General features: G+C 47.6%; 7 protein-coding genes across 7 annotated transcripts; 4 read left to right on the forward strand and 3 right to left on the reverse strand.

Moving 5' to 3' along the window:
* Positions 1-739: 739 nt before the first annotated feature.
* On the reverse strand, positions 740-1,272 carry CTRU02_202677 (biotrophy-associated secreted protein 2; the record flags this gene model as incomplete). Its single annotated transcript, XM_036728839.1, has 3 exons — positions 740-951; positions 1,022-1,174; positions 1,236-1,272. The coding sequence occupies 3 exons, from the start codon at positions 1,270-1,272 to the stop codon at positions 740-742; spliced, it is 402 nt and encodes a 133-aa protein (XP_036579354.1).
* A 2,974-nt stretch (positions 1,273-4,246) lies between these two features.
* On the reverse strand, positions 4,247-5,763 carry CTRU02_202678 (o-methyltransferase; the record flags this gene model as incomplete). Its single annotated transcript, XM_036728840.2, has 4 exons — positions 4,247-4,720; positions 4,787-4,896; positions 4,979-5,160; positions 5,240-5,763. The coding sequence occupies 4 exons, from the start codon at positions 5,761-5,763 to the stop codon at positions 4,247-4,249; spliced, it is 1,290 nt and encodes a 429-aa protein (XP_036579355.2).
* A 1,013-nt stretch (positions 5,764-6,776) lies between these two features.
* CTRU02_202679 (polyketide synthase) lies at positions 6,777-14,853 on the forward strand (the record flags this gene model as incomplete). The annotated part of the gene is made up of 3 exons (XM_070204072.1): positions 6,777-6,822; positions 6,881-7,349; positions 7,419-14,853. The coding sequence occupies 3 exons, from the start codon at positions 6,777-6,779 to the stop codon at positions 14,851-14,853; spliced, it is 7,950 nt and encodes a 2,649-aa protein (XP_070062654.1).
* Positions 14,854-15,853: 1,000 nt separating this feature from the next.
* CTRU02_202680 (uncharacterized protein) lies at positions 15,854-16,493 on the forward strand (the record flags this gene model as incomplete). Its single annotated transcript, XM_036728842.1, has 2 exons — positions 15,854-15,918; positions 15,992-16,493. 2 exons carry the CDS (start codon positions 15,854-15,856, stop codon positions 16,491-16,493), a joined length of 567 nt encoding a protein of 188 aa, XP_036579357.1.
* Positions 16,494-18,356: 1,863 nt separating this feature from the next.
* On the forward strand, positions 18,357-19,929 carry CTRU02_202681 (FAD binding domain-containing protein; the record flags this gene model as incomplete). Its single annotated transcript, XM_036728843.1, has 2 exons — positions 18,357-18,446; positions 18,499-19,929. The coding sequence occupies 2 exons, from the start codon at positions 18,357-18,359 to the stop codon at positions 19,927-19,929; spliced, it is 1,521 nt and encodes a 506-aa protein (XP_036579358.1).
* Positions 19,930-20,634: 705 nt separating this feature from the next.
* Positions 20,635-21,721, reverse strand: CTRU02_202682 (uncharacterized protein; the record flags this gene model as incomplete). Its single annotated transcript, XM_036728844.1, has 3 exons — positions 20,635-20,872; positions 20,979-21,411; positions 21,469-21,721. The coding sequence occupies 3 exons, from the start codon at positions 21,719-21,721 to the stop codon at positions 20,635-20,637; spliced, it is 924 nt and encodes a 307-aa protein (XP_036579359.1).
* Positions 21,722-24,607: 2,886 nt separating this feature from the next.
* CTRU02_202683 (hexose transporter) lies at positions 24,608-26,303 on the forward strand (the record flags this gene model as incomplete). Its single annotated transcript, XM_070204073.1, has 5 exons — positions 24,608-24,668; positions 24,782-24,940; positions 25,004-25,059; positions 25,109-25,232; positions 25,282-26,303. 5 exons carry the CDS (start codon positions 24,608-24,610, stop codon positions 26,301-26,303), a joined length of 1,422 nt encoding a protein of 473 aa, XP_070062655.1.
* Between the last annotated feature and the right edge of the window lie 219 nt (positions 26,304-26,522).

The following is a 26,522-nucleotide window of genomic DNA, read 5'->3' on the forward strand; positions in this document are numbered from 1 at the left end:
TAGATGGACGAACAAAGGAAAGTTCAGTCCTTATTTTCCCACTCCAACCACGCAGTTTTGACGATCAGTCTATGCAATTTTTCAATATTCCCCCCGCCTCGCAGTAAGGTAGAATAAGCAATTTGGACGAAGTTCTCTTCACAAAAAAGGCCATAAGTTGTCATTTAGAGAACATCATATGCAAAACTGACTAAAACGGATAGATGCGGCTTCCAGTTTTCCATTGCAGAGAATTAGATATCCGTTACAAACGGTGATTTCAACCCCCTGGACTTACTATAAAAGTTTGGAAGACACTGAATGTAAGATTTTGGCTCTGACGGTTTCCTTTTTTTTTGCATCGCCTCCAATCCCTGGTCTTTGCAGCTTTCCCAAGGAAAAGATGCAACAAAGACTGACCAATTGGATGAAGCTTTTCTAAGGAAGCATCTCATGGAACCCCTCAGCCATATTTAATAGACTCTACTCCGTTTCGTTATTGGTTTGTGAGTAATTTATCATCAGGAACAGACCAATCGGAAGACGTTCATTATCGAGACCTCCCGTTGACAAAAAAATGTTAGACACTCCTTTTGGTTTCTTTAGGTGAAGGGCTCGTCTTATGCTTGCAGACATCATGGTGTGGTGTTGCATCGTCCCAGGTTCCAAAATCATTCTCGGAGCTTGCAGGTAAACCCAACTCAAACTTATTTCCACGCCAAATGGTATTTATTATGCTAGGAATTAGAAGAAACGTTATCTAAAATCCCTGCTTCTTCACCTGATCAGCGGCTTCTTGCAGAGTAAGCTGCGCATTAGGATCTTGGAAGCCGCATCCAGTCTTGCCCTTCTGGAACTCAACACCACCGCCCTTACCAGAGCACACACCAACTCCGGCACGACCAGTGCTGCCGCTGACGGCACCTCCAGCGCAGCAACCGCTTCCGCAGTCCGCGTCATTGATGCAGCCGCCTGTGGATTAAGTCTTCCGTTAGCCATGTGATATTTCGACAAGACTGAGGAAGCATGTAGTGGTACTCACCGACGGTAAATTGGCCGCCATTTCCCTTGCCAATAGCGTTTGCGCCAGCGTTGACAGTTGTCACTTTACCCGAGTTTTGGTTTTGACGGGCAGAAATAAGGCTCGACTCGCTAAAAAAGGAGCCTGGCGCAGCCAGAGCGGTAGAGAAGGAGACTATCGATCACGAAAATTTAGCACAATGTCTAAAAGCTTTCTGGCACTGGGAGTTTCTAACCGGCAAGAAGAGCCGCAACGCAGTTGATGCGAACCATTTTGACTGGTGGGGAAAAAAAAAAAAAAGATTAAAGCGACGCCAGGTCGATAATGAATGGAACTTCAAGGAGAAGAAAAAGAGTGGTAGTTGGGAAATGATAGAGGCAAAAGTCAGACTTGATTCAGCTGATGGCGACCATTATATATGCGTCAACAGACTTGACAACATTATTCTTAGCGTAGCTGAGTTGGGACGACTGAGTCTCGTCTCGTCTCATGAGCTTCGACAAGTGGGTTATTATGGGGGGTTTTTGCCAGTGAAACCTGACATCAGACGAGTCTCAGCTTTGCCGTACGACACATACCGGGGTCAAGAAAATTCGGCAAACGCTTACGGACAGAAATTTCATATTACGTCGTCAGGGGGGGGGGGGGGGTTTCGGTGCCAGGTATCGATTCCCTATGATCATCCCGCACACGGGTATATCGGCTCGTTTCTGGCTAGGTGGTCCTTGGTTCGCTGCAAAGCGGGTGGCAGAAGAGAGGTATACTGATCGAATGCAGGTAGACCTGCTGGGAAATCACTGGCTTGGCTGCGCACATATGAGAATCATTAATGGCCTCAATTGTCCATCTCGTCGATCGACGTCCTTGTTCGTCCCGTCTCTAGTCTTATCAGACCAGCTGCGCGATAATGATTTCCTAGTGATCTACTTAACTTAGCCCCATAGTTTATGTTGATGGGTGAATGGGATGAATGCTTGTGACGTTGTCTCCGACAGTGGAGTGTTAAGGCTTAGGCTAGGGGGTCAAGCTGTTCCACAAGTCAGTGACTGAGGGACAAGTCAGATGATTAAGACGCCTCCTTGATGCTCAGTCATGCAACACCAACGCACAAGGACAAGGCGGGATGGAACAACACCTTCAAGAAGCATATTCATCATTGAGTGTGTGTGTGTAGAGTTCAGTCGCTGTCAGGCAATTGAGCGAAGTAGTCCGAGCAGGGATAAAGCTCAATCAATGCCATCCATGGAAGACGCCAGGATCAGTCACGGAGTAGGTTGGATTTTACCTTTGGCACCCACCCCTCCGTCACTTCGTGGGCAAAACACAACATAAGATGAGAGGAAAATTTGTGAAGGAAGTCCTTGCTTATCCTAGATAATTCGTATGGGTCAGGAACCAAAGGAATCCATCTCAAAGAAGATTCAAGGATAGCCAAAAGGGTGCAAAAGTTAATTTGGTTCAAAAGTTGAATGTGATAATGATCTTTGCAGTGTCGCGTGGACATTAAATCCACCTCACGGCCACCAAAATAAAAGAGACTCGCTACTCATGATCAGCGCAAAACCAAACCAAAAATAGTTCGTGGTAACTGAAGATGTTATAAAAGATGTACCGGTGAAACCACTGCGTTAATTATCGCGGCAACCCACAAACTCCCCAGGCGTGTCATTGTAGTGGAGACATTACAAGGCGTCTAAACAGGGACTCATACATTGGAACCTACCGGATTATAGAAAGTACTGGAGCCTAAGTCTGACTAGAATAACCTTGTAAAATAAAATCGTTGCAATAGAGATACAACCGTTGGAAGAACTATCAACTTCCCCAGGGCTTGGTGAGCGGGAGTTGAACAAACTTGATTCTTTTCCCAACTGAAACTGCTCGCATCCATGTCCTAACAAGAGTTTACACACCTTCAACCCAGTTCGACGGCTCGCCTCTCGGAGGCCTGGGAGTTCCATAGACTGGCCACCATTTAGAATCTCTGAACCCATTTAAAAATTCATGGCTGTCGGCAGTCCTGTAGCCTCTCCCGCATGTATCCCACTGCCACTGCGCCGCATCGTACCAATCTTCAACAGATTTGCAGTGTTTGACTTTGCACGAGTCCAAATTTTCGCCAAACTTGCGCCACCAATCGTTCCGGCGGATACCGGTCATTTCGCACCATTCCCACCCTTGGCTTGGAAATTGCCATCTATCGGCCTCGTTAGTCGGTTTGTTTTCTTCGATGCAGAATTGCACACATTGAGGGAGTTTGTAAAATTCAACTCTCTTTGGTGCTCCTGCTGATACTTTAAGGGCAAATAGCAGCGATGCGAAAAATAGACATCTGGATCTCATCTTTACTGTAATGCGCGGATGTGATGTTGTGGTTGAAACACTTTTGCAATATTGCTGTAAAATAATGTGGAGATTGAACTTTGACTGCCGGTATCGATTCAAGTTTCAATTTGATTGGGAGATAGTAGTAGGATTTTTGTTTCTAAGCTAGACGTTTTCTCCGATTTGGGTGATGATTTGGGCCGTACCAAGGCAGATCATGAGCCTGATCAAAAACTCATTCAAACAACTAGTTCCACGTGACCAAGTCAAGCCTGACTGAAATACAATATCTTTACGTTTGGTCCTTTGATGGTTGCTAGCTAAGCTTCTTCGAGAATTCGTCAACAATCAAGTCAAGCCACGTTTTCCGCGGTCTACCTGGTCCACAGATTATCTTGATTCAATTCGATCTGCTGAACTATATAGCCATAATCCCTCTAAGGCGATGGCTTGTTAATCAAAGTCATTTTGAGCTCATTTGACTGATCGTGCATGTATACAATCTTATTTCCGATTTCCTATGAGTCCTGAACTTTTATTGCCACTAAAAAAAGGCTTTGTGGCACAGTGGGCATACATCGTCCCTGGCAGGCAAAAAGGCGCTTACGGTTACTCTTTTAGGCTGAATCGCAATTTTTATCGTTTGACTTGAGGTATTGTTGTCTTGTTGGACTCTCCAGTCAAAGGTTATAAGGAACGGGCAAGTAGAATGAGCCAGTACTCTTGATTGGTAAAACTTGTGGTTTTGTTAAACATGGTCAAGTAAGCATTTTATACGCTGGGAACTATATGCCGCAATTCGATTGTAGGTAACAGAATACGCGACCAACGCGTTGTGACCAAACATGTAAATAGCACAAGAGGCTGCCTCCTCACAAGTCACCTTATGGTTGTACTCTTCCTTGCCCGCTGAATCCTTCTTCAGTGCCGCAGATAGACCTCGAGCAGTCCCACAAGGCCGTCAAGACGAAAACTTCGAACTTCGTACCTCTCATCCGCCTGCCTCAAAAGAGCCTCAAATTCTTTCTGAGTTCTCAGCTTACCGCCAAAGCCTACCATCATGATGAGGTCAATCTGACGCAAGCCGCGCTCCATGCTACGAGACAGAGTTTCCTGAGGGGGCAAAATGAGGTCGTTAATGAGCAGTGGTGTGTTCGGTTTGGAGCGCTCAAGCCCTGGCACTAGGGCGCGAAGCATAGTGACAACGTCCCGGTCGCACCAGTTGAGCGCACACGCACGCAGTATATAAGCTGCGGCGTCGACGACGGGCTGTGGCTCAAAAAAGCTATGTTGCATGAAGGAAACACGGTCTCGGATATCATCAGTAAGGAGAGACTTGCCTGCCGCATACATGTCGATAGAGTCTTGCACAATGAAGTTCAAATTAGGAAAGTTCTGCGGATATTTACTCTGTCAATCACACCGTCCGACATTGGAAGGATGGTGCGAAGGTCGACTTACCTGGGCCAAGGTAATGGATACCTTGCCGCTACCGCCGCCAACATCGACGACTGTGCCCTTCAAGTTTCCCCATGGGAATGAGTCTTTCAGAACGTTGATATTTAAGTTTACTGGATAAAGTCAGCCAAAATTGAGACCCCTTGAGAAAGAAAAGCAAACTTTAGAATAAAAGAAAGAAAAGGTGAGCATTACACTTCGCCCAACCGGCCATTGCCTTGGCAAATCGAAGTGAACGCTGGGGATCTTTCTCATAGTAATCAAAGATTGGAAGGCCGTGGCGCGTTGAGAATGGTGTGAGGGCACTGTCATAAGCATCCGGAGACGCCCTGACGTTATCGGCGGTAGATGAAGCTGCCTTAAGCATCTCATCGGTCCTGATGTCGTAGAGTTCAGTCACAAGCGATGCAAAGTTACGAAAAGATCCCGGTTTACGGACAAAATGTAAATACTTACGTGTACTGTAACGTAGACCGTATCTCTTCGTCTTTGTAAAGAAGGTAGGAACTGGGGTTGTGTGAAATGTAACCAGGAGTAGGTTCTTTGAAAATGGATTCCGTAACTAGCAAGCGAACAACGCGAGAGGTTCTGTCAAGGTCAACACCGGACCTTTTGGCGAGTTCTTCCAGAGAAATTTGTCCTTCTGCAGGAACAAGGGTGAAGAAGTTGAACTCGAGAGCCACTTGAATACCAGCAAGCTCATACCCCTGGCAGCAAAGGGCACGAAAGTGCATCTTTGGGCCCTCAACTAAGTATTTCAAGTCTTCTAGAGATCTTTTCAGACCATCATGAAGCGTCAAATACTCGAGCGTCTCAGGGCGATCAATGGACTCCACTGCAAAGGTGGGGGAGGGGTAACTGTTCAAGCGTAGATATTCCACGATGTCCTGCGTCTGCTGCAAGATGCTGTTGGCGAGAGCCAGCAAATTGCCCCCATCACTGCACTCAGACGAACTGCCGTTAGTAGGGATGTTGGGCATGATGTGGTCTGTGAGTAATTAAAAGGTAGCGTATGTGAAGTACTGGTTATATGTAGCGAAAGGTCTTGAAGGCACAGGTGTAACGAGCTTATTTATGCTAACTGTAGTTACCACGTTGAACTACCCTGCTGGTCCTTTTACCGGCCGATTTTATCAATTTCTAAAATGCTCCCTCTTTCAGTCGTTGCGACCTCTGCAATTCGTTACGTACGTGATTCAGCGATAAGGACTAGCCCGATCATACCCGGCCCGGCCCGTAGTTTGTTCTTTTCACAGTTGGTGTTGTAGGGTCTGTTGGACCGGCTGCGGGTTTCCCCATGTTTCACTGCATATGAAATACGACAGACGGTTGGGAGTGATGCAAACAAGACTTGGAAGGTGGGGTACAGCATCAAAATAGCACATCAGGCCACACAAGCACAGCAGCAAACATCAACAAGCCAGTTGGAGGTTAACACGTAGTTCCACTGTTATGTCCTGCAGGATTGCTAATGCTGATATGCTTTGATTACTGCAGCTCATCGGATAATAGCAACATCAACATCTCGATTTACGGCGACTGCAGCAGAAACAGGGTCGTTGATGAACTGGGGGCATAATATTTCATGTCTTCAAATGTTCTCTGCTTCCGCAACAGGAAGTTGCTCGGTAAATCAAAACAGACAACACAAGTTCCTGAAATTAATAGCTACGTTCACGCAATTGGACCTAGATGGACATTGACATTGCCAGTTTCGATATGCTGCCAATATGCAAGTACAAGTGCATGGAGACAACACCCAAATACATGTATATAAGACGGAATATTTCTGTCTGGCAGCAGCAAAAGGCTCAACAAGCAGGATAATCACACAGTCAGCCTTGCCCTCAAGTATTATTTGACCATCGTCAGTTTAACGAACATCAACAGGTACAGTTTCTACGCCAGAACTTCTCGAGTAAGCCGTCTTGTGAGACGCTGACCATGATCTACTTATTTAGAATCGAAGTAAAACACCAAAGACACAGCAAATATGCCTCAAACAAAAAAGCCAGAGCCTATCGCTATCGTAGGAATGGGCAAGTCACTTCAATGATTACACGCCGTCGTAGTAACTGGCTAATGCTGCCCTCACAGGATGTCGTTGGGCTGGGGGAGTCCGTGATGTGCCAGGTTTATGGGAGTTTTTGACGAACAACCGCTCTGAATACAAAGACTGGGCAGAGCCTCGCTTCTCCGTCAACGGATTCTACCATCCAAACCCCGATCGCCCGGGCACTACAGCTGCTAAAGGCGGATACCTGACTGATGACCCACGGCTTTTTGACCCCGCGTTTTTCGGTATCTCGGGCCTTGAAGCAGAGACCATTGACCCCTCACAACGAAAACTTCTGGAAGTGGTTTATGAGGCATTTGAAAGCGCAGGAGAGACGTGGGAGAGTGTCAACGGAACTCGAACTGGCGTCTACGTTGCCGATATATCGTATGACAACGCGTACGCGCAGACACGAGACTTCGATTATGCTCGACCCCACGCCACTACAGGAGTTAGTCATAACATGCTAAGCAACCGCATCAACTATGTTTTCAATCTGTCTGGTCCGAGGTGAGGAGAAACCTGTCCAGTCAAACCCCTGTTCATTAGCCTCAAGCTAACGACGGTCTGTTGGACCAGTGTCACAATTGACAGCGCCTGCACCTCCTCTTTGTATGGCCTGCATATTGCCATGCAGGCCATCCGGGATGGAGATTGTGATTCTGCAATTGTAGCCACATCCAATTGGATTATGGACCCATCTATGCAGATTGCCATGGACAAACTCGGCGCTCTATCGGCTACTTCTATGAGCCACGCCTTTGACGCTGCAGCCGACGGGTATGCTAGAGGCGAGGGCTTTGCTGCTATTTATTTGAAAACCCCGGAAAAGGCCATGCAAGATGGATCCCCCATTCGTGCCCTGGTAAGAGGTAGCGCCATTGGTGCCAATGGCCGCTCGAGCGGTATCACTCATCCCAGCGGTTCAGCACAAGAGGACATTATTCGCAAAGCATACGCCAACGCTGGCGGGCTACTACCCTCCAACACCCCATTTCTCGAATGCCACGGGACTGGAACCCGGGTTGGAGATCCCCTTGAGGTAGAGGCGGCTGGCAATGTATTTGGGCTGGGCCGCTCCGATGACCCAGACGACCGTCTACTCATCGGGTCAGTCAAGACGAATCTGGGACACACTGAGGGTGCTGCAGCACTTGCCAGTATCTTCAAGGTGGTTCTTGCCCTGGAGGCCGGGATGATTCCACCGAGTGTCGGTGTCAAGACACTGAACCCTAAGATCGACTTTGACAAAGCCAAAGCCAAGGTCGTGACAGAGCTTATGCCTTGGCCCAAAGGAAAGCCAAGGCGAGCTAGCGTTACTTCTGCTGGCTTTGGAGGCTCTATTGGGCACTGCATTATTGACCATGTCAACGTTGTATACCCTGAATACACCAAGCCGGACTTTATAGTCCATAAGGCTTCAGTGTTTGCAAATGGCACACAAAGCATGGACATTACTAACGAACCCACCAGGCTTCCGCATGTTAATGCAGATGCTAGATTTCCCGAGACTCAGCATCAGAATGGCTTTGCGACAAATCACCACCCTACACTCCTCTGTGAACCACGGACAGTTGGGAAGGCTGATGCTGTCACTCGCAAATTCGTTCTACTTCCCTTCTCGGCCCATAATGATACCTCACTCAAAGCCAATATTGCCATACTCTCACACGACATTGGACGCCATTCACTAGCAGATGTTGCATACACTCTTGCAGCCCGACGTTCCAAGCTACCTCGGCGGACCTTCCGCATCGTGGATCATGAGAACAGTGGCAGGGAACTTGTGGAAGACGTACAACAGATCTTCACAAGCCCATCTGAGGATGCTCGTCTTGGCTTCGTTTTCACTGGCCAAGGCGCACAATGGCATGCGATGGGTGCCCAGCTTCTTGAGTATAAGGCTTTTCGCGCCACTATCAAGCACTTGGATCAGGTTCTAGTAATACTTCCGGGAAAACCTCCCGCCTGGACTCTGATCGATGTTCTTTCCGGAAACTACAACGCAGAACATGTCCAGATGCCCGAGATTTCGCAACCAGCATGCACAGCCGTTCAAATAGGACTGGTAGATCTGCTTGCAACATGGTCTATTCGGCCCTCAGGTGTCATCGGGCACTCCTCCGGCGAGATTGCTGCAGCATATGCCGGAGGCTTCATAACTGCGGCTGAAGCAATCGCAGCAGCTTACTTGCGTGGGCATGCTGTCTCTCGAAACAAGCGGAGAGGTGCCATGTTGGCAGTTGGCCTAAGTATTGAAGAGACCCACATATACCTCAAGGGTTTGGAACAAGACATCAAAATCGCCGCCTATAACTCGCCGGGCAGTCTCACTTTATCTGGCGATCAAGACTCAATTGAGGTGCTCGCCGCAACCCTAACTTCGGATGGCGTCTTTAACCGACTACTAAAAACAGGTGGGAATGCTTATCACTCACACCATATGGGTGCAATAGGGGAAAATTACGAAGCGCTGCTTACAGCTGGGTTCGACCATCTCAAGAAGCTCGGGTTACGCGATCAACGCCATCGATACCCTCTCACCCATTGGACTTCATCTGTCACTCCAAATAAGAAAATGACTGCCGAAGAGTTGCGCCCATCCTACTGGAGAGCTAATCTTGAGTCGGCAGTTCGTTTCACAGAAGCAATCACCAGTCTGTTAGAACAAGAAGACCAGGGTGTTGGAGCATTCCTCGAGATTGGACCGCACACCGCGCTGAAGAGTCCCCTAAACCAAATAAATAAAGGCATCGGAAGAGCGCTTCCGTACGTTGGTTCTCTGAAAAGAGATGAGGATAACCGCATGTCCTTGTTGAATCTCGCTGGAAACCTATTCTGCCTTAACACGAAGATCAACCTTGCCGCGGTCAACGCAACAGACGACAATGATACAGAGGCTCAACAGACACTCATTCATGGTGTCACTGCTAAAGATCTACCGCCATATCAGTATACATACGGTCCAATCAGCTATTTCGAGAGTAGGCTAAGCAAAGAGTTCCGCTTGCGCAAAGTTCCCAGGCATGACCTCACAGGATCTAAGTTGGCAGGTAGTGCAAAGCTCCGTCCGCAGTTTCGTAACATCTTGCGTTTGAAGGATCTTCCATGGTTGGGCGAACACCGACTGCTTCCAGATGCCGTTTTCCCGGCAGCTGGATACATGTGCATGGCCATGGTTGCAGCATCACAGGTTTACGACGAGTTTCCGAACGCTCTCTCAGTATCGGGCTACTCTCTGCGCAACGTGGATATCAAAACTGCTTTGAAGATTCCTGAGGATCAGTACGGCATTGAGATCATGCTTAGCTTGGAACTCACCGATACAGAAACAGCAAAGAAACCAGCTTGGGCTACCTTCTCTGTCAGTTCTGTCGCCCGGGACTCTGATCAGTGGACTGAGCATTGCACTGGGCAAGTCATGGTGGACGTCTCAAATGATTGTCTTCATGATAAAATGAGAGTCAGCGATACTGAGGAATCTCGAGCTGTGAACACACAGGCGTGGTACAAGAAGTTTGCCTCTATCGGTCTGGGTTACGGAACAGCCTTCCAGGCACTATCGAATATCCGTGCCGACCCCATGGAAAACCTTGCATCCGCCAGGCTGAATCTCAAGACAACGTCTGGCACAATCAAGGGCGGCGAATCCGGCTATCCTATTCACCCTGCGTCTTTAGACTCTGTAATCCAGCTCGGGCTTCTGGCATCTCACGGTGGCCAGACTGAAAGGCTCAGCAGTGCATTTGTGCCAGTTCACCTGTCTCAGCTGTACTTGCGAGCCGGAAATGACCAGGACTGGGGAACGGCTGTTGCTTCCGGTGAGCTGAGAGGGCTCAGGTCAGCCTATCTCAAGTTGCAGCTGCAAGACCAAGCTGGAGGTATCGTCCTCAACGTTGAGGAGCTCCGTTGTGTCCGTTACAATCTTGACGAACAGACGGCTGGGAAGAGCCACACGCAGGCCTTCTCCAGCCCCTTTCTGCGGATGATCTACAAGCCTGATTTCCGTACGCTAAGTAAACGACAGATTCAAACACTTTTCAAGCCACCGCCAGAGAACTTGTCTTGTGTCCCTGCCTTAGAGCATCTAGAGTTCATGGCTGCACTGATCGCTGTTGACGTATATGAAAGACTAATTAACGGTCTTGATCCGGCCACGTGGATAAACACGAACTCAAATACACACTACATCGAATGGATCAGGAGAATTGTTGAAGAAGGCGCCTCAAAAGAAATTCTTGAAGCTAAAATGAGTCCCGCTCTCCAGCGACTACAATCAATACGGGACGAGTATCAAGAGTGCAAGAATCTTGTTGAGGCAAACGCCTTACTACGTCTGCATGAGAATATGGAAGACATTTTGCAGAACCGTAAGATGGGAGAGGAAGTTCTAGGCCAAGGAGGTCTTCTGGCTGACTTCTTCGACAAAAGCCTGTTATTAATCGGGGCCTACCCACAGCTCGTTAACATCTTTGGCTCCATGAGCCACGCCAACCCGAGTTTACGGATTCTGGAGATCAAGGGAGGCCGAGGACGTACGGCAAAAGCGATTCTAGAAAGACTTACCTCGGAGAATGGTATCAAGTTTTACCGGGATTATACTGTCACCGACATTTCCGAGGCTGCTCTACAGACAAGCCAGGAAGAGCTTGCAGGCTATCACGACGTCACTTTCTCCATTTTAGATATGGAGCAAGACACCTTGAGCCAGGGTTACCAGGAAGCAGCGTATGATGTGGTGGTAGCGTCTCAGGCCATACATACAGCGTCTTCCATCACCAAGGCGTTAGAGAATGTCCGAAGACTTCTAAAGCCAGGCGGCAAGCTCGTTCTCGTTGAAGCAACAGGTAGTATCAACAGTAACTGGGTCGGCTTAGTAGGTGGAGCACAAGCTAGTTTCTGGCACACGTTCGAAGATGGCCGTATCAACAGCCCTCTCTTAGACGTGCAGGCATGGGATTCAGCTCTTCTATCGACCGGCTTCTCGGGTTCTGAGTTGGTGCTGGACGACTACCCGCGCCCGAGGACCCATTCCACCGTCATTGTTTCTACTCTAGCCGAGCATAAGGATCCAGGTCGTCAAACTCCTGACCTCCCAGTTGTCTGTCTCCTTCACAGTCAAGAAGGGGCCCCAAAACTCTTGGATCAGTTAAAAAATACGCTACAAGGACGAGGACAGAATACAAAGACCATAATACTCGAAAACGTATTGAGTGAGATGCCCGATAACGCGCGGGTTATTGCGTTTCTCGACGGTGAATATCTGATGCTTGACGCCGATCAGCGCCGGCTCGACGTTTTCAAACACCTAGCCCGCCACACAGCTAGCATGGTATGGATCACTTCTACAGGCATGGCACAGGGCCGCAGCCCGAACGGTTCTGTCTTGGGTGGACTCCTACGGACCATCGCAACCGAGGCTCCGACAGGACGGTTCTTCTCAGTTGACGTGGATGCCGATAATTTTAATATGAATCCTGCTGATACAGAGGAATTCTTACGCATTCTTGTTGTCCGAGAAGAAAATCTTCAACAATTGGCAAGAGGTGATAACGTTGAAGATGGCGAATTTGCCTGGCATACTGGCTGTTGGTGGGTGAGCCGACTGGTGCCTGAGATGGCGTTGCGTGGCTACGCAGAGCAACATGTCCGGCCGGCAACGCACAATTTCAAGGTTCTGCCGCTTGACAGCCAAGGGCCTATGAGAGTTGATTTTGAGACTCCAGGAATTCTCAGTTCAATCTTCTTCTGCCCGTACACAGAACTGCTTCGACAACCGCTGCCACCCAATTTTCTCGAGGTCAAGGTAGCCGCTGTTGGTTTGAACTGGAAAGATTTAGCACTTTCTGCAGGCCGCTTTGATGGGAACAATCTATCTTCAGAGTACGCAGGTGTTGTTACACAAGTCGGCACCAATGCGGGAGATTACTTTGCTGTGGGTGACCGCGTGTATGGCTTAGGCAAGGGTCATTTCGGCAATTATGCCCGCGTACCTATGGAAATGGCGCGGAAGGTCGGCCCCGATGATGATCTAGTCAAAGTCGCCACTATGCCTGTGGTTTACATGACCGCTATATACGCCTTCGAGCATTTGACACGACTGCGCAGAGGCCAAAAGGTCTTGATCCAGTCAGCATCGGGCGGTCTGGGACTTGGTGCCATCCAGCTGGCGCGTGCCAAAGGTGCTGAGGTCTTCGCGGCGGCTGGATCACCTGAAAAGCTGCGCTTCCTGGTAGAGTCGATCGGGGTGTCACCTTCAAATGTATACCTGGCACGCGAACCAGCCGAGCTCATACGGACGATAAGCGCGACCCAGAATGGAGGCTTCGATGTCATCCTCAGCACCGCTCAAGGCGAGATGTTATATCAGACCATGAAGGCTCTGGCGCCACTTGGCCACTTGATCGACGTCGGGCGTATGGATGTCAGTGATGCCAAAACAATTGGCCTGGAGCTCTTCCAGAAGAGTGCCAGTCTTTCCTCGTTTGATCTTGTCCGTGTGGTTGACCACGACCCAGAGCTTGGTGCTCAACTTATGAAGACGGTAGACGAACACTATCGTGCCGGCCTCATCGGCCCTATTCTTCCTCTGGCCACTTCAGATATATCTCAGCTTGATCAAACAATGCTTGCATTCTCCAAGGGCAAACATGTCGGCAAGCTGGTGGTTACGTTTCTCAATCCTGACTCTCTCGTACGTATGGTACCAGCAACGCCAGTGTCTAAATTCGACACCGAGGCATGGTACATCGTGGCGGGGGGACTGAGTGGTCTTGGTCGGTCCATTATTCTATGGATGGCTGAGCGAGGTGCTCGGTATATTGCCATTCTATCCCGTCGTGGTGATACTGCTCCGGAGGCACAATCTCTGGTCAATGACATGGCCAAGCGTGGCGTTCAAATGTGGCCGGTCGCCTGCGACCTTGCAAATCAAAGGCAGGTTATGCAGGCAATCGAACAAGCATCAGCCACAAAACCTATCAAAGGCGTCGTGCACTGTGCAGTGTTATACGAAGATATCTCCTTCGATCGGTTATCACTTGAAGGCTGGCGTAACGGCCTCGCCGCGAAGGTCACAGGTACAATGAATCTACACGAGGCTACCAAGGGTTTGTCACTAGACTTTTTCGTCATGACCACGTCCATTCTTTCGGTGGTCAGCTTCGCGACCCAATCTGCGTATAATGCAGCAAACAATTTTCAGGATCATTTTGCGCGTTACCGCCGCCGCCTTGGTCTCCCAGCCACAGCCGCTCAGTTCGGCTTGGTCAACGACGTCGGCCATCTGAGCACAGTTGCTTTAACGCTCGATCTTATGAACCGCAACAAGGTCGTTACTATATCCGAGAGCCAATTTCTACAGCTTTTGGAGCCGGCGTTTCTCAGCCAAGAAGCCACCCAAGCCGGTTCAACATTCACCGGTGTCGCGGACGATCCGCTTGCTGCAGCTACGTACGTCACTTGCGTGAACCCGGCCGATATGGCCGCTAGGGAGCATGACGACGGCGATTTGGCTTCCTCCAATAGCCCTTCACCTCGTTGGTACAGCGACGGACGTGTTTCGCATGTCATTCGCGCCTTTGAAGACGCGCTGCGGCATCAGCGAGAATCAGGTAATACTAGTACATTTGGCCCTGACGGAACCGACAATGGACCGCGGGCAAATACAGCTCGGCTTCGGCGTGATTTTGATGAGATAATGAACCGTACATGCGCCGCGGCAGATGGTGGATCTGACCATCGGTCTTTGTACCGCTCTAACGCAATCGAACTTGTCACGATAGCCATCTCAGGAGCGGTTGCAAATATGCTGCTGATGGATATTGCAGGAGTGAGCACAATGCGCAGTGTTGCGGATCATGGTGTTGATAGCCTGATTGCTGCTGAACTACGTCATTGGCTTCACCTGGCTCTGGGCTCCAAAATCAGTATGATAGATCTACTGGATCCTCACATGAACATCAAGGCATTGGCAGCTCATATTGTGGACGCAGCTATGACGGCACACAAGTGAGTAGCGTAGACTCCTCTCGTGTGGTTGGACAATTCAACTAGGAAGACCGAAAATTGGAACAGTTCCATTTATATGTATTCATGCTATCCCTAGCAATTTCAATGGTAGGCTTTCGTTCACTCAGCTTACACTAATGTGACCACAGTCATGAGAACACTGGCGTGAATGGGGTGATGATGAGTCGAGAAAACGGGCGAAGATTTGAGTTTGAATCCTAAAATAGCTGGGAAAACCTACTCAAACTAAAAAATTTTCCTCCAACTGCGTATTTTGAGAGTAGAAATTTCTGTGGGATTTCAAGCGCCAGCCTTCGTGCCAAGCCATGATGAGGTGCCCACATCCAAACATCACACTAGTAGAAACTAGAGTTTAGTCAGTGTTACTTTATCGGCTAAACGGATTCGCTGGGCTGCCCAATACTTAAGCCACATGGTGACAGGGCTTGGCGACGGTTGTATCAGGCTGAACATCTGACCAGTGATCCTGCACCTAAAGCACGACCGCGGAATATGCGACTGCATGGTGATTTACCAAAATTTGTATGTGGCGATCAGACAATGTGGCCCCTCGCATTTTAGTCTGGTCGACCGTAGTCTGGCTAGGGCTGAGAGTCATCCCCAAGAGTTAACGTGCTATGACTATAAGAACGCCTACAGTACAAATAAGGGAAACTCTATGCAAGGGACAACAGAAACATTTCTGCTGTAAGGGTTGAAGGAAACTTTCGAAGTCGGAAGGTCCCAAGCGAGGTAGGCGAGGGCATCACGGGATGGACGAAGTGTCTTACTTGATGTAAGGGCTATTATTAGGCCTGGATTATATAAAGGAGCTCTCACATCTTCCAGATACTGGGTAACACTTCAAAAGACTCAAGTGCCATACCAAGAACATACAACAACGGTTACGAAGGATTATTTCAATTACTTTACATTGACTCAAGTTATCCTCATTGTTCAGTGCCTACAATCTTCTGTTAGGATTATATCTATACACCATCAACATGAAGTGCGACAAGGCTCTCCAGTGTATTGTTGGGGGGTGGGGTTACCTCAACGCTACTTTGACGTCAGTCAGCATTCCTATTAACTTCCTAACTCGACTTTCCATCCTTTTCCAACACCCGCTAATATTGTTCCAGAAACACAAACACTGGCGAGCTCATCCCCGAATGGCATAGTATCTACCCTTCAGGTGGCTCCGTATACTCTCCTTCTGGTCATATTTCGTTTGTCATTACTGCCAACGACACAACTCAAACCGACGTGCGCCCCAAGCAAGTGTCACTACCCGCCAAGCCCACGGATCCGGATCACCTTTGGGCTCTCGTGGCGCAACACAGCCTTGGGGTTTTCGGCAACTATCGCTTCTCTGACGTGAATTGTGACGGCGGCAACGGCAAAAAATGCAACAAGGGTAAAGGATGGTATGGTCAAGGCAAGGACTGTAAGAATGGGCCATCCGGTGTGTTGACTGTTGACGTCACGTCCGCGACACTTCCCAGCTACGTTGGACTCCAACTTGTGAACACTTTTGAGTTCACAGACGATTGCAACAAACATGTTCTTAAGGCGGATTTCGGTGGGGGCTTAGTTCAAACCGTTTGGTTCTATCGCCTTCCCCAAAAGAACGTTTTTGCCTGAACATCAAACCTGGTTAGACGATATTCGGCCTGACATAATGCAAAATGCTAGCTCGGACTCAAATAATTCATTATCACAAATATTTCTCTTCAATAAATAGCCTCTTGATGTATGGCTTTCTTCTCTAATTACATGTTGAAGTGAGAGGTATATGGAAAATGCTTGATCTGATGATTGCCAGTAACTAGATAACTCGTTTGGAGCCAAGATGACACCTTAGGCATGAATCGGGAGGCCCGACCCTATTCGTCTCAGACATGGTATAGGTAAGGGAAGATGGAAAAGAGACGGGAAAAAAAGCTTGAAGTCAAACATAGATAAAGTACTTTTTCGCTGTCTTTCTTCGTGAGTAGGGGAAGATAAAAGACACGGGCGGGAGGTTTATCGAGTGACTGAAATCAAGGATTCCCGCCAGATTGAGGTTTGAAAACAAACTCCAACGATTTCATTAATTTATTTGACATCTTCCATTGCCCAATTACTGGATTCGCCCATTTATACGACCCGACTGTTAATCGCTCAGTTAGGCATCTGGTGGAGGTTGGCGTTATGCGAAGAGCATCTAACATGACAAAATCATCTAAATTCGCTGGGGTTGCCCTACGGTTAATCACAAAGTTGTTCTGCACAATCCCAGATCCCTCATGAACGACTTTCAATGAGTGCATAATAAAACATTCCATGTGTCGTTACTTGACTCTTACCCCCTGCGCAGTGGTGAGATAACTTAGGCCGCCTGTAACATGCAAAGAAATACGAGCAGCACATGAATACAAGAGCTCTTAAAAAATACACTGAGAACGCCTTCTTGCTATTCATTTTCATGCCCCTAGATTAAGTATTTTCTCACTTGGGTGATGTTCACTTATAGGACTTAGGAAGATAACTTGAAGGTGGACTGACCATCCTGGGCAGTTTTTTATTTTTTGGGGGGGGGGGGGGGGGGAGGGGGGGGACAAAAAAAGGATGAAGAAGCAGGGTAAAGAAAATGGAAGGAAAAAACAAGAAACAATGCAGATGGAGTACTCCAGGGGTGTTATATTAATGAGGCATGCTGCACAGGGCCAAATGTGAGAAAACAACATGGCAACGTATTGTGGCTGTTCAGGCTGTCAAGGGATAGATAGGTATAGTAAGAATGGTTCCCCATTCATGAGAGCGCTCGACATTTGATAGTAGCATTTTGCCTGACATCTGGGACAAAACACAAGATACCATACTTTTTAACGATCAAATTGAAGTGGTCAGTTTGATCTTTTCGTCGCGATGAACGCTTATGCTAAGGGAAATTGGGCCCCGCACTGCTGCATTACCACGTAACGTTGAAACATCATCTTGTGTTATTTTGCTGTGGGTATCTACAGAAGTCCCTTGTTGTTGACCGTAAGATGTTTAATTGATGCGGTGTGATGGCTGGGATTCCACGCGGGAACCTGAAGACCCGAGTGATAGTTCGTAGTACTGCCATTCAGATGACCTACATGCGCCTGCTAGTCCCCACCCGGACCTCGGAAATGGATAGATCATCCCCGCCGTAGTGCATCCCGGAAAGGTGCAATCCGCGCCACGACTACATTACGCCGCTTGCGCTACAGGCTGTCGGGAGGGATACAACACAACAAGTCCATCACGGGATGTATACTAGTGTTTACATGGATGCGCGGCTCCCATGTGCATTCAATCTAAAATAATTAATCGGTATGCTGTGGCGCTGGAATGCCAACGGCGACCAGCACAATAAAAACACATGGCTTCCCGGGATGGGCTCAGAACTACTTTGCCATGAACCCACCATTTTCTTTTCAACAGCCTAGTAGTAGACAAGCTGCCTCATAGAGCCTACAGCTCTCTCATGTTTGCCTAATGAGGCTCTTGCCAACCAGTTTGGCTGTTCTAGCCGCGACGCAGCTTGATGTGTCCATTGCACAATCGACTTCCCCTTCTGAAGAGACGGTATGTCTTACATGTCCTGGTTAAATCTCAAACTTGCCAACGATTTGTTTAGTGCATCGTACTCGCTTCCAAATTCCCTGGGAAAGTATCCTTTCCAGGTTCACATCAATATTTCATCTCCAACATCTACTGGTCAGATCGCCAAGCCGAGTTGCAGCCTGCCTGTTTCATTACACCAGAAAGCACCGAAGATGTCTCAATCACTATCAAAGTCTTGGCATCATTTTCTACTCCTTTCACAGTTAAGAGTGGTGGTCACACTGCATTTGAAGGAGGTTCAAGCATAGAGTGCGGAGTTACGATTGACCTAGTACGTCTCAACAAGATCGCCCTTTCCGACGACCGTCAAACCGTCTCTGTCGGCCCCGGAAACCGATGGGTAAACATATCCGAGGCACTTGATCCCCTCGGTCTCGCCGTTGTAGGTGGAAGAGTCAGCGATGTTGGAGTCAGCGGCCTCGTCCTTGGTGGTGGTATCTCATTCTTCTCCGGTCGTTACGGCTGGGCCTGTGACAATGTTCGCGAGTTTGAAATCGTACTGGCATCTGGGGAAGTTGTCATTGCATCTCCGGATACGAACGCAGATCTCTTCTGGGCTCTTCGTGGGGGCGGTGGCTCCAACTTTGGCATAGTTACCCGTTTTGATCTTGCCACATTTGAACAAAAAGATGTGTGGTTGTATAACTCTATCTATCCTTTATCTTCAAGCACCGAGTTGGTGCCGGCATTCGTTGACTTATCAGTCAATGGGTTGCCTGCAGACCCCGATGGTCACTCGTTCTTCGTTATGACCCACGTCTCTGCTCTAGGGGGCCATATAATTGCGAACTATCTCTATCACGCTAAACCCCCTCAGACACCCAAGGACACGCCTGCGATATTCTCCAGGAGCGCTTCAATCAGCGGATCCTTCATAAATACGACAACAATTGCAAATGTCACAACCCATTCCAAAGCCATCTCTGAGAGATATGGGGGGCGCAAGGCTTGGGCCGGCACATCAATCTACCTGAAGGAAGGCTCAGAACGGCTGCTCCAAGATCTTATACCCCTCTACGAAGACTACGCTAATCATTTGTTTGCTGCGGCGAAGAACACAAACGAGACAGCGACTCCTTTCTTTGTGTACCAACCTATCACTACCAATATCCTAAAAGCAATGCAAAAGAACGGCGGAAACTCTCTTGGCCTGACTCCGGAAAAGGGGCCCCTTGTGCATATCCAGATTACATCGAACTGGGAAACGTCTCGTCTAGATTGTGTTGTTGAAAAGGGTGCTGCGGATTTTATTGCCAAGATTAACGGCCTCGCGAAGGAGAGGGGTCTGGCTGCAGGATACACGTATATGAACTACGCGGACAAAAACCAGGACGTGTATGCTGGATACGGGGAAAGTAATCACGAACGGTTGAAAGAAATTGCAGATACCTATGATCCAGAGGGAATTCTCCAGAGGCTCTGGACTGGCTATTTCAAGGTGTAGTGAGTGATGAACCGTTGAGTACTATTCATTATGATTCTGCAGGAATAGAAGGAGAGTAAAGCCGGGTCACAATGCTCAAGAGCTAGAATTTTACAGCTTTCATTGCTGTCAGGCCAAAGACAGAGGGTTGCCAGTTGCATAACTTGGATCGCCTTATCCGAACACACGCCTACTGTGATCAATACATTGATGTTCTAACATGTCGAGTAAATAATTCTGTGAGATGACATTGGAGTTTCCATCTATCAAATCGAGCATAACCGGTAACTAGGACCATTAAATGAAGAATTAGGATGATGATGCAGAGCCAGAAGTTGGAGAAAAAGCAGATTCATCTGTCATTGGGAATTCACTATATCATTCAGGAACGCATACCTTCTCCAGTTTCTCATCTTAGAATTGATTCTATCAAGCTGGTAAAATGACGTTCGGGAGAATTTGAGATAATACGGGTGAGAAGCCAATCAAGTTAGCCTCGATTAAACTGCCGTCATGCAGTACTCCATGTGATGAGCCATTCCCTTAATTCTAGGAGCCGATTTTTCGCCATTTAGTAAGTGTGTTCCGATGAAACTACTAGCGCGCAAGCAACTGGTGGGACTAAAAGTGGCGTTGTGAGGCTCGCTCGCTCACTCGGCTCACTCTGCTTCGCGCGGTCTTAGAGTAGGGAGTGATTTTGCTGTATGTCCATGACAAGAATGGCATTTATATACTGCGACTAGGCTGCTTTTGACGTGTCTGATATATGATTTCTTGAAGGTTGTTACGCTCTTTCACTGATTTTGCTCCAGGCGGCTTGAACATCTCATGAGGATTCAAGTCTCTCAAAGCAATTTTGTCGAATTCCTTCCGGAAGCCTTTGAAATCCCAGCACTTGCCCCAAGTATTGGCATCAGGTAAAGGAATTTCGGTATGTTCATACCATTGGTACACTTGAATAAGCTTGGTTAGTGGAAGTTTTGAGCAAGTGAAAACAACATATTTGGTGAGTCTCGCTATATCGCAGCTCTAAACGTCGCGGAGCCAATCTGTGCTATTATTTGAATCACTTACCATAGACTCCAGGATCCCCTGCACAGGTGATATGATCCAGTACCATCGCTATGCAGTGTGCGATATGGTGTTCATGCATTGGAATTTCCTCTGTGCCATTTGGATAATAGTAATCTTTGTAAAGCGCTTTTCGAATATAATTTAGGCAGTGAAGCCGGTGGAAAACGAGCGCGTGCCCTAGATATGTCTTTTCGTCGCCGAAGTGATACTGCTCGGGTAGCTGCACAGCAACCGAGGGATCTTTGTTCATACCAACGATGTCCGATTCCGTCACAGCGATGGCAGATTCGGTGGTGATGTCCGCCCACATCTTGTCAATCTCCGGGTTCGGTTGAGCTCCCCAGGTCATATCACCGCTACCGCCGACAATTGTCTGTGGTTCATCGAAACGCAACGCTAAAGGTATATTTATTCTATTCAGAAGAGGGGCTTGTAGGAGGAAAGGTTAGCAACGCATCATTAAGGCGCGACTGTTATGTTACTGACAGTAGAATGATACATCTTTCAAGGCTCTGTTCATAGGTTCGTCGCGCCCCAGATACCATAGAACCGCCCCAACTGGAAGGAAAATGACCTGAGCGACGACAAAAACTAGGAGTAGTCTCTTGATTAGTTGGGAGCGGCCGTTTTGGCGGATTGGAAGCGCTTCTGTATCTTCGTCGTCACTGCATCCCTTGTCCAGAGGGGCGTACAGCCCCTGTGACTGCGATTTATAAGCTTGAAGTAATCCAAAGAACATTGCACGAAGTCTGGAAAAGTCCAGAAAGGTGTTTCAAGCCGACCGAGTATTGTCCTACTCGAAATGGAAGCAATTCCTGTATAAAATATAGAAGCCACTATCATGTCAGTTATTCGACGCCTTGCAACTCGTGTTTGGTTTTATATGGGGTTCTCCATGCTTTTTCAAGCCGAAAAGCATCAGAGATCAGACCATTTTTTGGTTTGTGCATTTATAATTATTATTGTACATATAAAGTTGACTGTTGTACGAAGTATACTTTGTTTGGATGGTATGCATTCGAGAAATCCCTGTGTTTAACCTTCACGAGCCCTCAAATAGAGGTCCTCTGGTTGGTTTTAGTAAAAACTCGATTCCGATCCTCACGTAATAGATATCAAAAGTTCAATTGGGACGACGCATGATTCAGAACTTGCATATTCGAAACAGCGGGAGCCGGTGCAATGGTGCGCTAGTAAAAATACTCGGAGGTTTAAAAGGATAAGTTGTGCACCATGTTTCGTGTTCTTTTTCCGGGCCCAAGTCGATATTCAGGCGTTTTTAACCCCCATGTGCTCATCTCAGTCACAATCTTCGCTTTCTGAATAGGTATCCCAGTAACAGTAAAATCACCGGATTAGCAGGTAGGTGATCTTGTTGAACTGAGGTGCGAACTTGTTAGTAATGCCAGCATGAAACAGATAAACATTTGATAGCATCCGCGTAGATGAATGGTCACGAACTATAGCGGACGCGCTATGAGCGGTTATATTACGCAATGGGGAGGCTAGCACTATGCTTGGTCAAGGGGTACTCTTGCTAATGCCGTTAAACAACCGTTTCTTAAAATTAATACCTGGCTAACAAGATAGGCCGAGGACTAATATCAGATTGACCTAACGGAGTCCATTGTGGAGTGAGTGATGGATGTCCATGTGTGCTATCTTGTCGCACACGAGCCTCCTGGTTAGGGAGCTATCGAAGCCAGGCCGAACCCGTGTGCTGTGGAGGCAAGTGATCACCTAGGTCGAAACTAATGTCCCCGAGAAAATATTTGAGTAACACGATATCTCAGCCTAGTCTTATGAGATAAGAGTATTATTCAACTGTCTTCGAATTTCGCTCATTTAAACACAACTTGCTTGTTGTCAGCCTTGGCTTATTGAGAGATATTAGGCTGTTAAAGTGGACATTGTAATATAGTCAAAAATTAAAGTACCGAAAGCAAACACTTTATACAGTTAAAATACCCTTCTTAGGTCCATAATCTTCCGATCGGGCATTTTGTGATCCGAATTCAAACTTCACTATCTCGGTCTGAATAGGGTTGACCCGCCGCGTGGCACCGAAGAAACGATGTTCTCGCGTTATGTGGCACATGATATCCTGATTTTGGGTTTAGAATCTTCCGAAAGAACAGTAAAACCTGGTTACACTATTGGTGTAGCCAGAAGTGTGATCAGTGAGACGAGGGGTAGCTCTAGTAGCGGTTAAGCGACTCAGTACATATAGGTAGTGTACGCAGAGGTTAAGGTGAACCTTGTTTGCCAATGTCTAATCAACAGGACAAACGCCGAAAGTGCGGGGCAATATCGAGAAGGCGTGGAACAACTTTCAAAACTCAAATAATCTACATTGCGGTGCATAAGATGTAGGTTGAAATCAGCGATCATAGGATTCGTTATCAGAATCGGACTAGTTCACTCCTTGGCCGTTGAGATAGCATCAGATTCTCTAAGCCGGACAACGCTAACTCCTACTCTTTTCAAACAGAACTGAAGTAGAACACGCAGGTATAACATTCTCTGTCTTGGTTGTGTGAAAATTCAGCTCGTTCTGTTCAAATCTAGTCTCAACACTTGGTACCTCATTGAGGGGCATAGAGTTCCAGCATGCGTTAGGCCGCGTTATCCGCAACCCAGGGCTAGTCGCTGACACAAGCTAAAGGCGTTTGAACATTTCCATGCACCGCTCTAGCGAGGCCACTGTGGAAGATCTCACTGAAGAGCTTAGCCCATTGAACATGCTACTTGCCAGACCCCGTAGACACAAACGCACACCGAACCATCTTCTTACTCATTGGATGTTTTTGTCTCTCTTCTCAACTAGACATGATTTTAATTGGGCGATCTACTGTTGAAGGACAATTGCTTAGTCAAAGGTCACAGGAAACCGTCGAGCAGGCGACGAGTGAGTAGCTTTCCAGATCTGATGCTGACCAGGGAACATGACTCTTTAAGCAAAATATGGTAACTTTGGAACAGCCGAAAGTACTAAACTTTTACCGCAACCTCGTTTGATGGCTAAGCCAAACTCAACTTTAGCCGCACCTAGCTAAATTATTCCATTTAATCATACAAAAACATGTATGCCAGTCCAGTCAAAGTTTACCAACCTCTGTGCTGAAACCGTTTAATCATCCATTTATTATAGCAATCACATTCCTTCCGTTCACTAGCATCTGATTACGCTTATGTTGAGTGTCAGTCAATGGGTTGACTCGGTCAGCGGTTGATTGGTCTTACAATGCCACCCCGAAGCAGTTTCCGATGGAAGATTAGACTATCGGATTTTCTCCAGATGTTAAAACACAGGTGTCTTCCTTGAGGCAGTCAAAATTACTCCCACGACGTGGATGCAAATCCTCGTTACAAACTTCTCTTCTTCTCTGGCTAGCAGTTCTAACAAGAATTCATCATGCTGTTTACTTCTTCTTCCAAGTCTCCAAGAGTGGGAGAGGCTCCTTTTAGTAATGCTTCTAGCAAATCCAGCGAGGAAAAGGCCGCAAGCTCCCCATTCCCCTCATCCAACAAAAATTTATCTCGTACTTCCCACCCACATTGGTGGAAAGAGAAGGGCCTACGAAGTTTGAATTTCCGACTGCTGGCAATTTTCATTAGCCCGTTGATGATAGGATATGACGGCACTCTCATAGGATCATTATTTACTATGCCTCACTGTAAGTGTGATCACAGATTGCGGTCCAAGTCTTTGATGCGCTGACGTGAATTGGAGGGTACCGAGGTAAGAAGACAATATGGCAGTCTGATGTTGGAAGCAGTCCATAACATAAACCATCAGACCTGAGCCTCAATCCTAAAGATAGCAATCTCATCGGATTAATGGGTGCTGGCTACTCGTTTGGTGCAATGATTGTATTTCCACTTTTGAGTTGGGTCGCAGACACTTTTGGCAGAAAGATTATGATCATACTGGGCGATACGATTATTATTGGTGCTGGTGAGCTCTATCCCCACGACGGATTTTGAAATATTGGGCACACAATTGACGTGAATTCTACAGTCCTGGGTCAAGTGTTCTGCTATAATGCACGAATTTACGTTCTCACACGCTTTATCGTGAGCAATTAAAAGCCAGACTACTTGGGGGCCTGCTAATACAAAGTAGCTCGGAATGGGTTCCATGTTTGTTTCCGCTAGCTGCCCCGTCCTACTCACCGAACTCGCACATCCACGCCAAAGAAGCTTTATGGTTAGTGGATACGGTTCCTTATTCTTTGTTGGATCACTCGGTAAGTGGAAATTGTAGCTCCTTCTTGATGTTGCTAACATTCATGATAGTTGTGGCCTGGATTGCTTTTGGAAGCCTTCATATCCCTAGCCAATGGAGCTGGCGAATCCCGACAATTTTGCAGCTCTTCCCACCGGCAACTCAGCTTTTGTTAATCTTCCTAGTTCCGGAGTCACCCAGATGGCTTGTGTCCCATAACCGCCATAGCGAAGCCAAAAATATCTTGGTGCAATTTCATGCTGACGGGAAACCACATGACAGCATCGTATCAAGCCAGTACACCGAAATCTGTCAAGCGATCGAACTTGACCAACAGAGTCAAGCCATGAGCTGGTTTTCTTGGTTCCGAGGATCTGGAAACCGCCGAAGGCTTCTCTTAGTCGTCTTTTGCACCATTTTCGGATCATGGAGCGGAGGCGGCATCATAACAATCTACCTTTCTGTCGCCCTGAGACAGGTTGGCATTACAGCACCTGCGCAGCAAGCAGGAATCAACGGCGGATTGCAAGTATTCAACTTGTGTGCTGCTCTTTTGGGTGCTAGCCTAGTGGACAGACTTGGCCGCCGTATTCTCTTTATATCTTCCAGCGTCATCATGCTTTTTGCCATGGTAGGGCTTACAGTAGCCACAGAGCAATTTACCCAAGAGGCCCAGGCAGCAGCAAGCAAAGCCCTAGTGGCTATGGTTTTCCTGTTCCAGTTTGGTTATGACCTTGGTTATGCTCCGCTGACTCCTATGTACATAGCTGAGATTTGCCCTTACCATCTCCGGGCCAAAGCAATGGCCCTTCATTATGTCCTCATGTATGCGTTCAGCGCTGCAAGCCAGTATGCCAACCCTGTAGCATTGCAGGATATGGGCTGGAGATATTACATTGTTTACGTTGCGATTTTGCTATTTGAGGCTCTTTTCACTTATTTCTTGTTCCCGGAGACAAAAGGATACACTATTGAGGAGGTTGCAAGCATTTTCGACAAAAGCGACTCTGAAACACCAGAGACTGCTTCAGGGCGAGACGCTGGAAGACAGCACCACTCGTCAAATCATCAGAACAAAGGCATGGAATATTGATATATCACTCTCTCTGTAAGCTTCATTTAGACACACTAGATTCGACGCATTATTATAATCAAGTGGGGTGGGTCTCAGTGTCGATACAATGAGCTCCTGTTAAGGCGACATGACCAAGACCCATTACTTGCAGTAATCTTTCCCAAGCCAAATTGGCGCTCAATCTTACTTTTTGAAAAGTTAGAGATCAAAATGAGTTGAAGAAAATCGAAAGACTGT

Source organism: Colletotrichum truncatum (genome assembly GCF_014235925.2).
Source record: "Colletotrichum truncatum strain CMES1059 chromosome Unknown Contig_0001, whole genome shotgun sequence".
Lineage (NCBI taxonomy): Eukaryota > Fungi > Ascomycota > Sordariomycetes > Glomerellales > Glomerellaceae > Colletotrichum > Colletotrichum truncatum.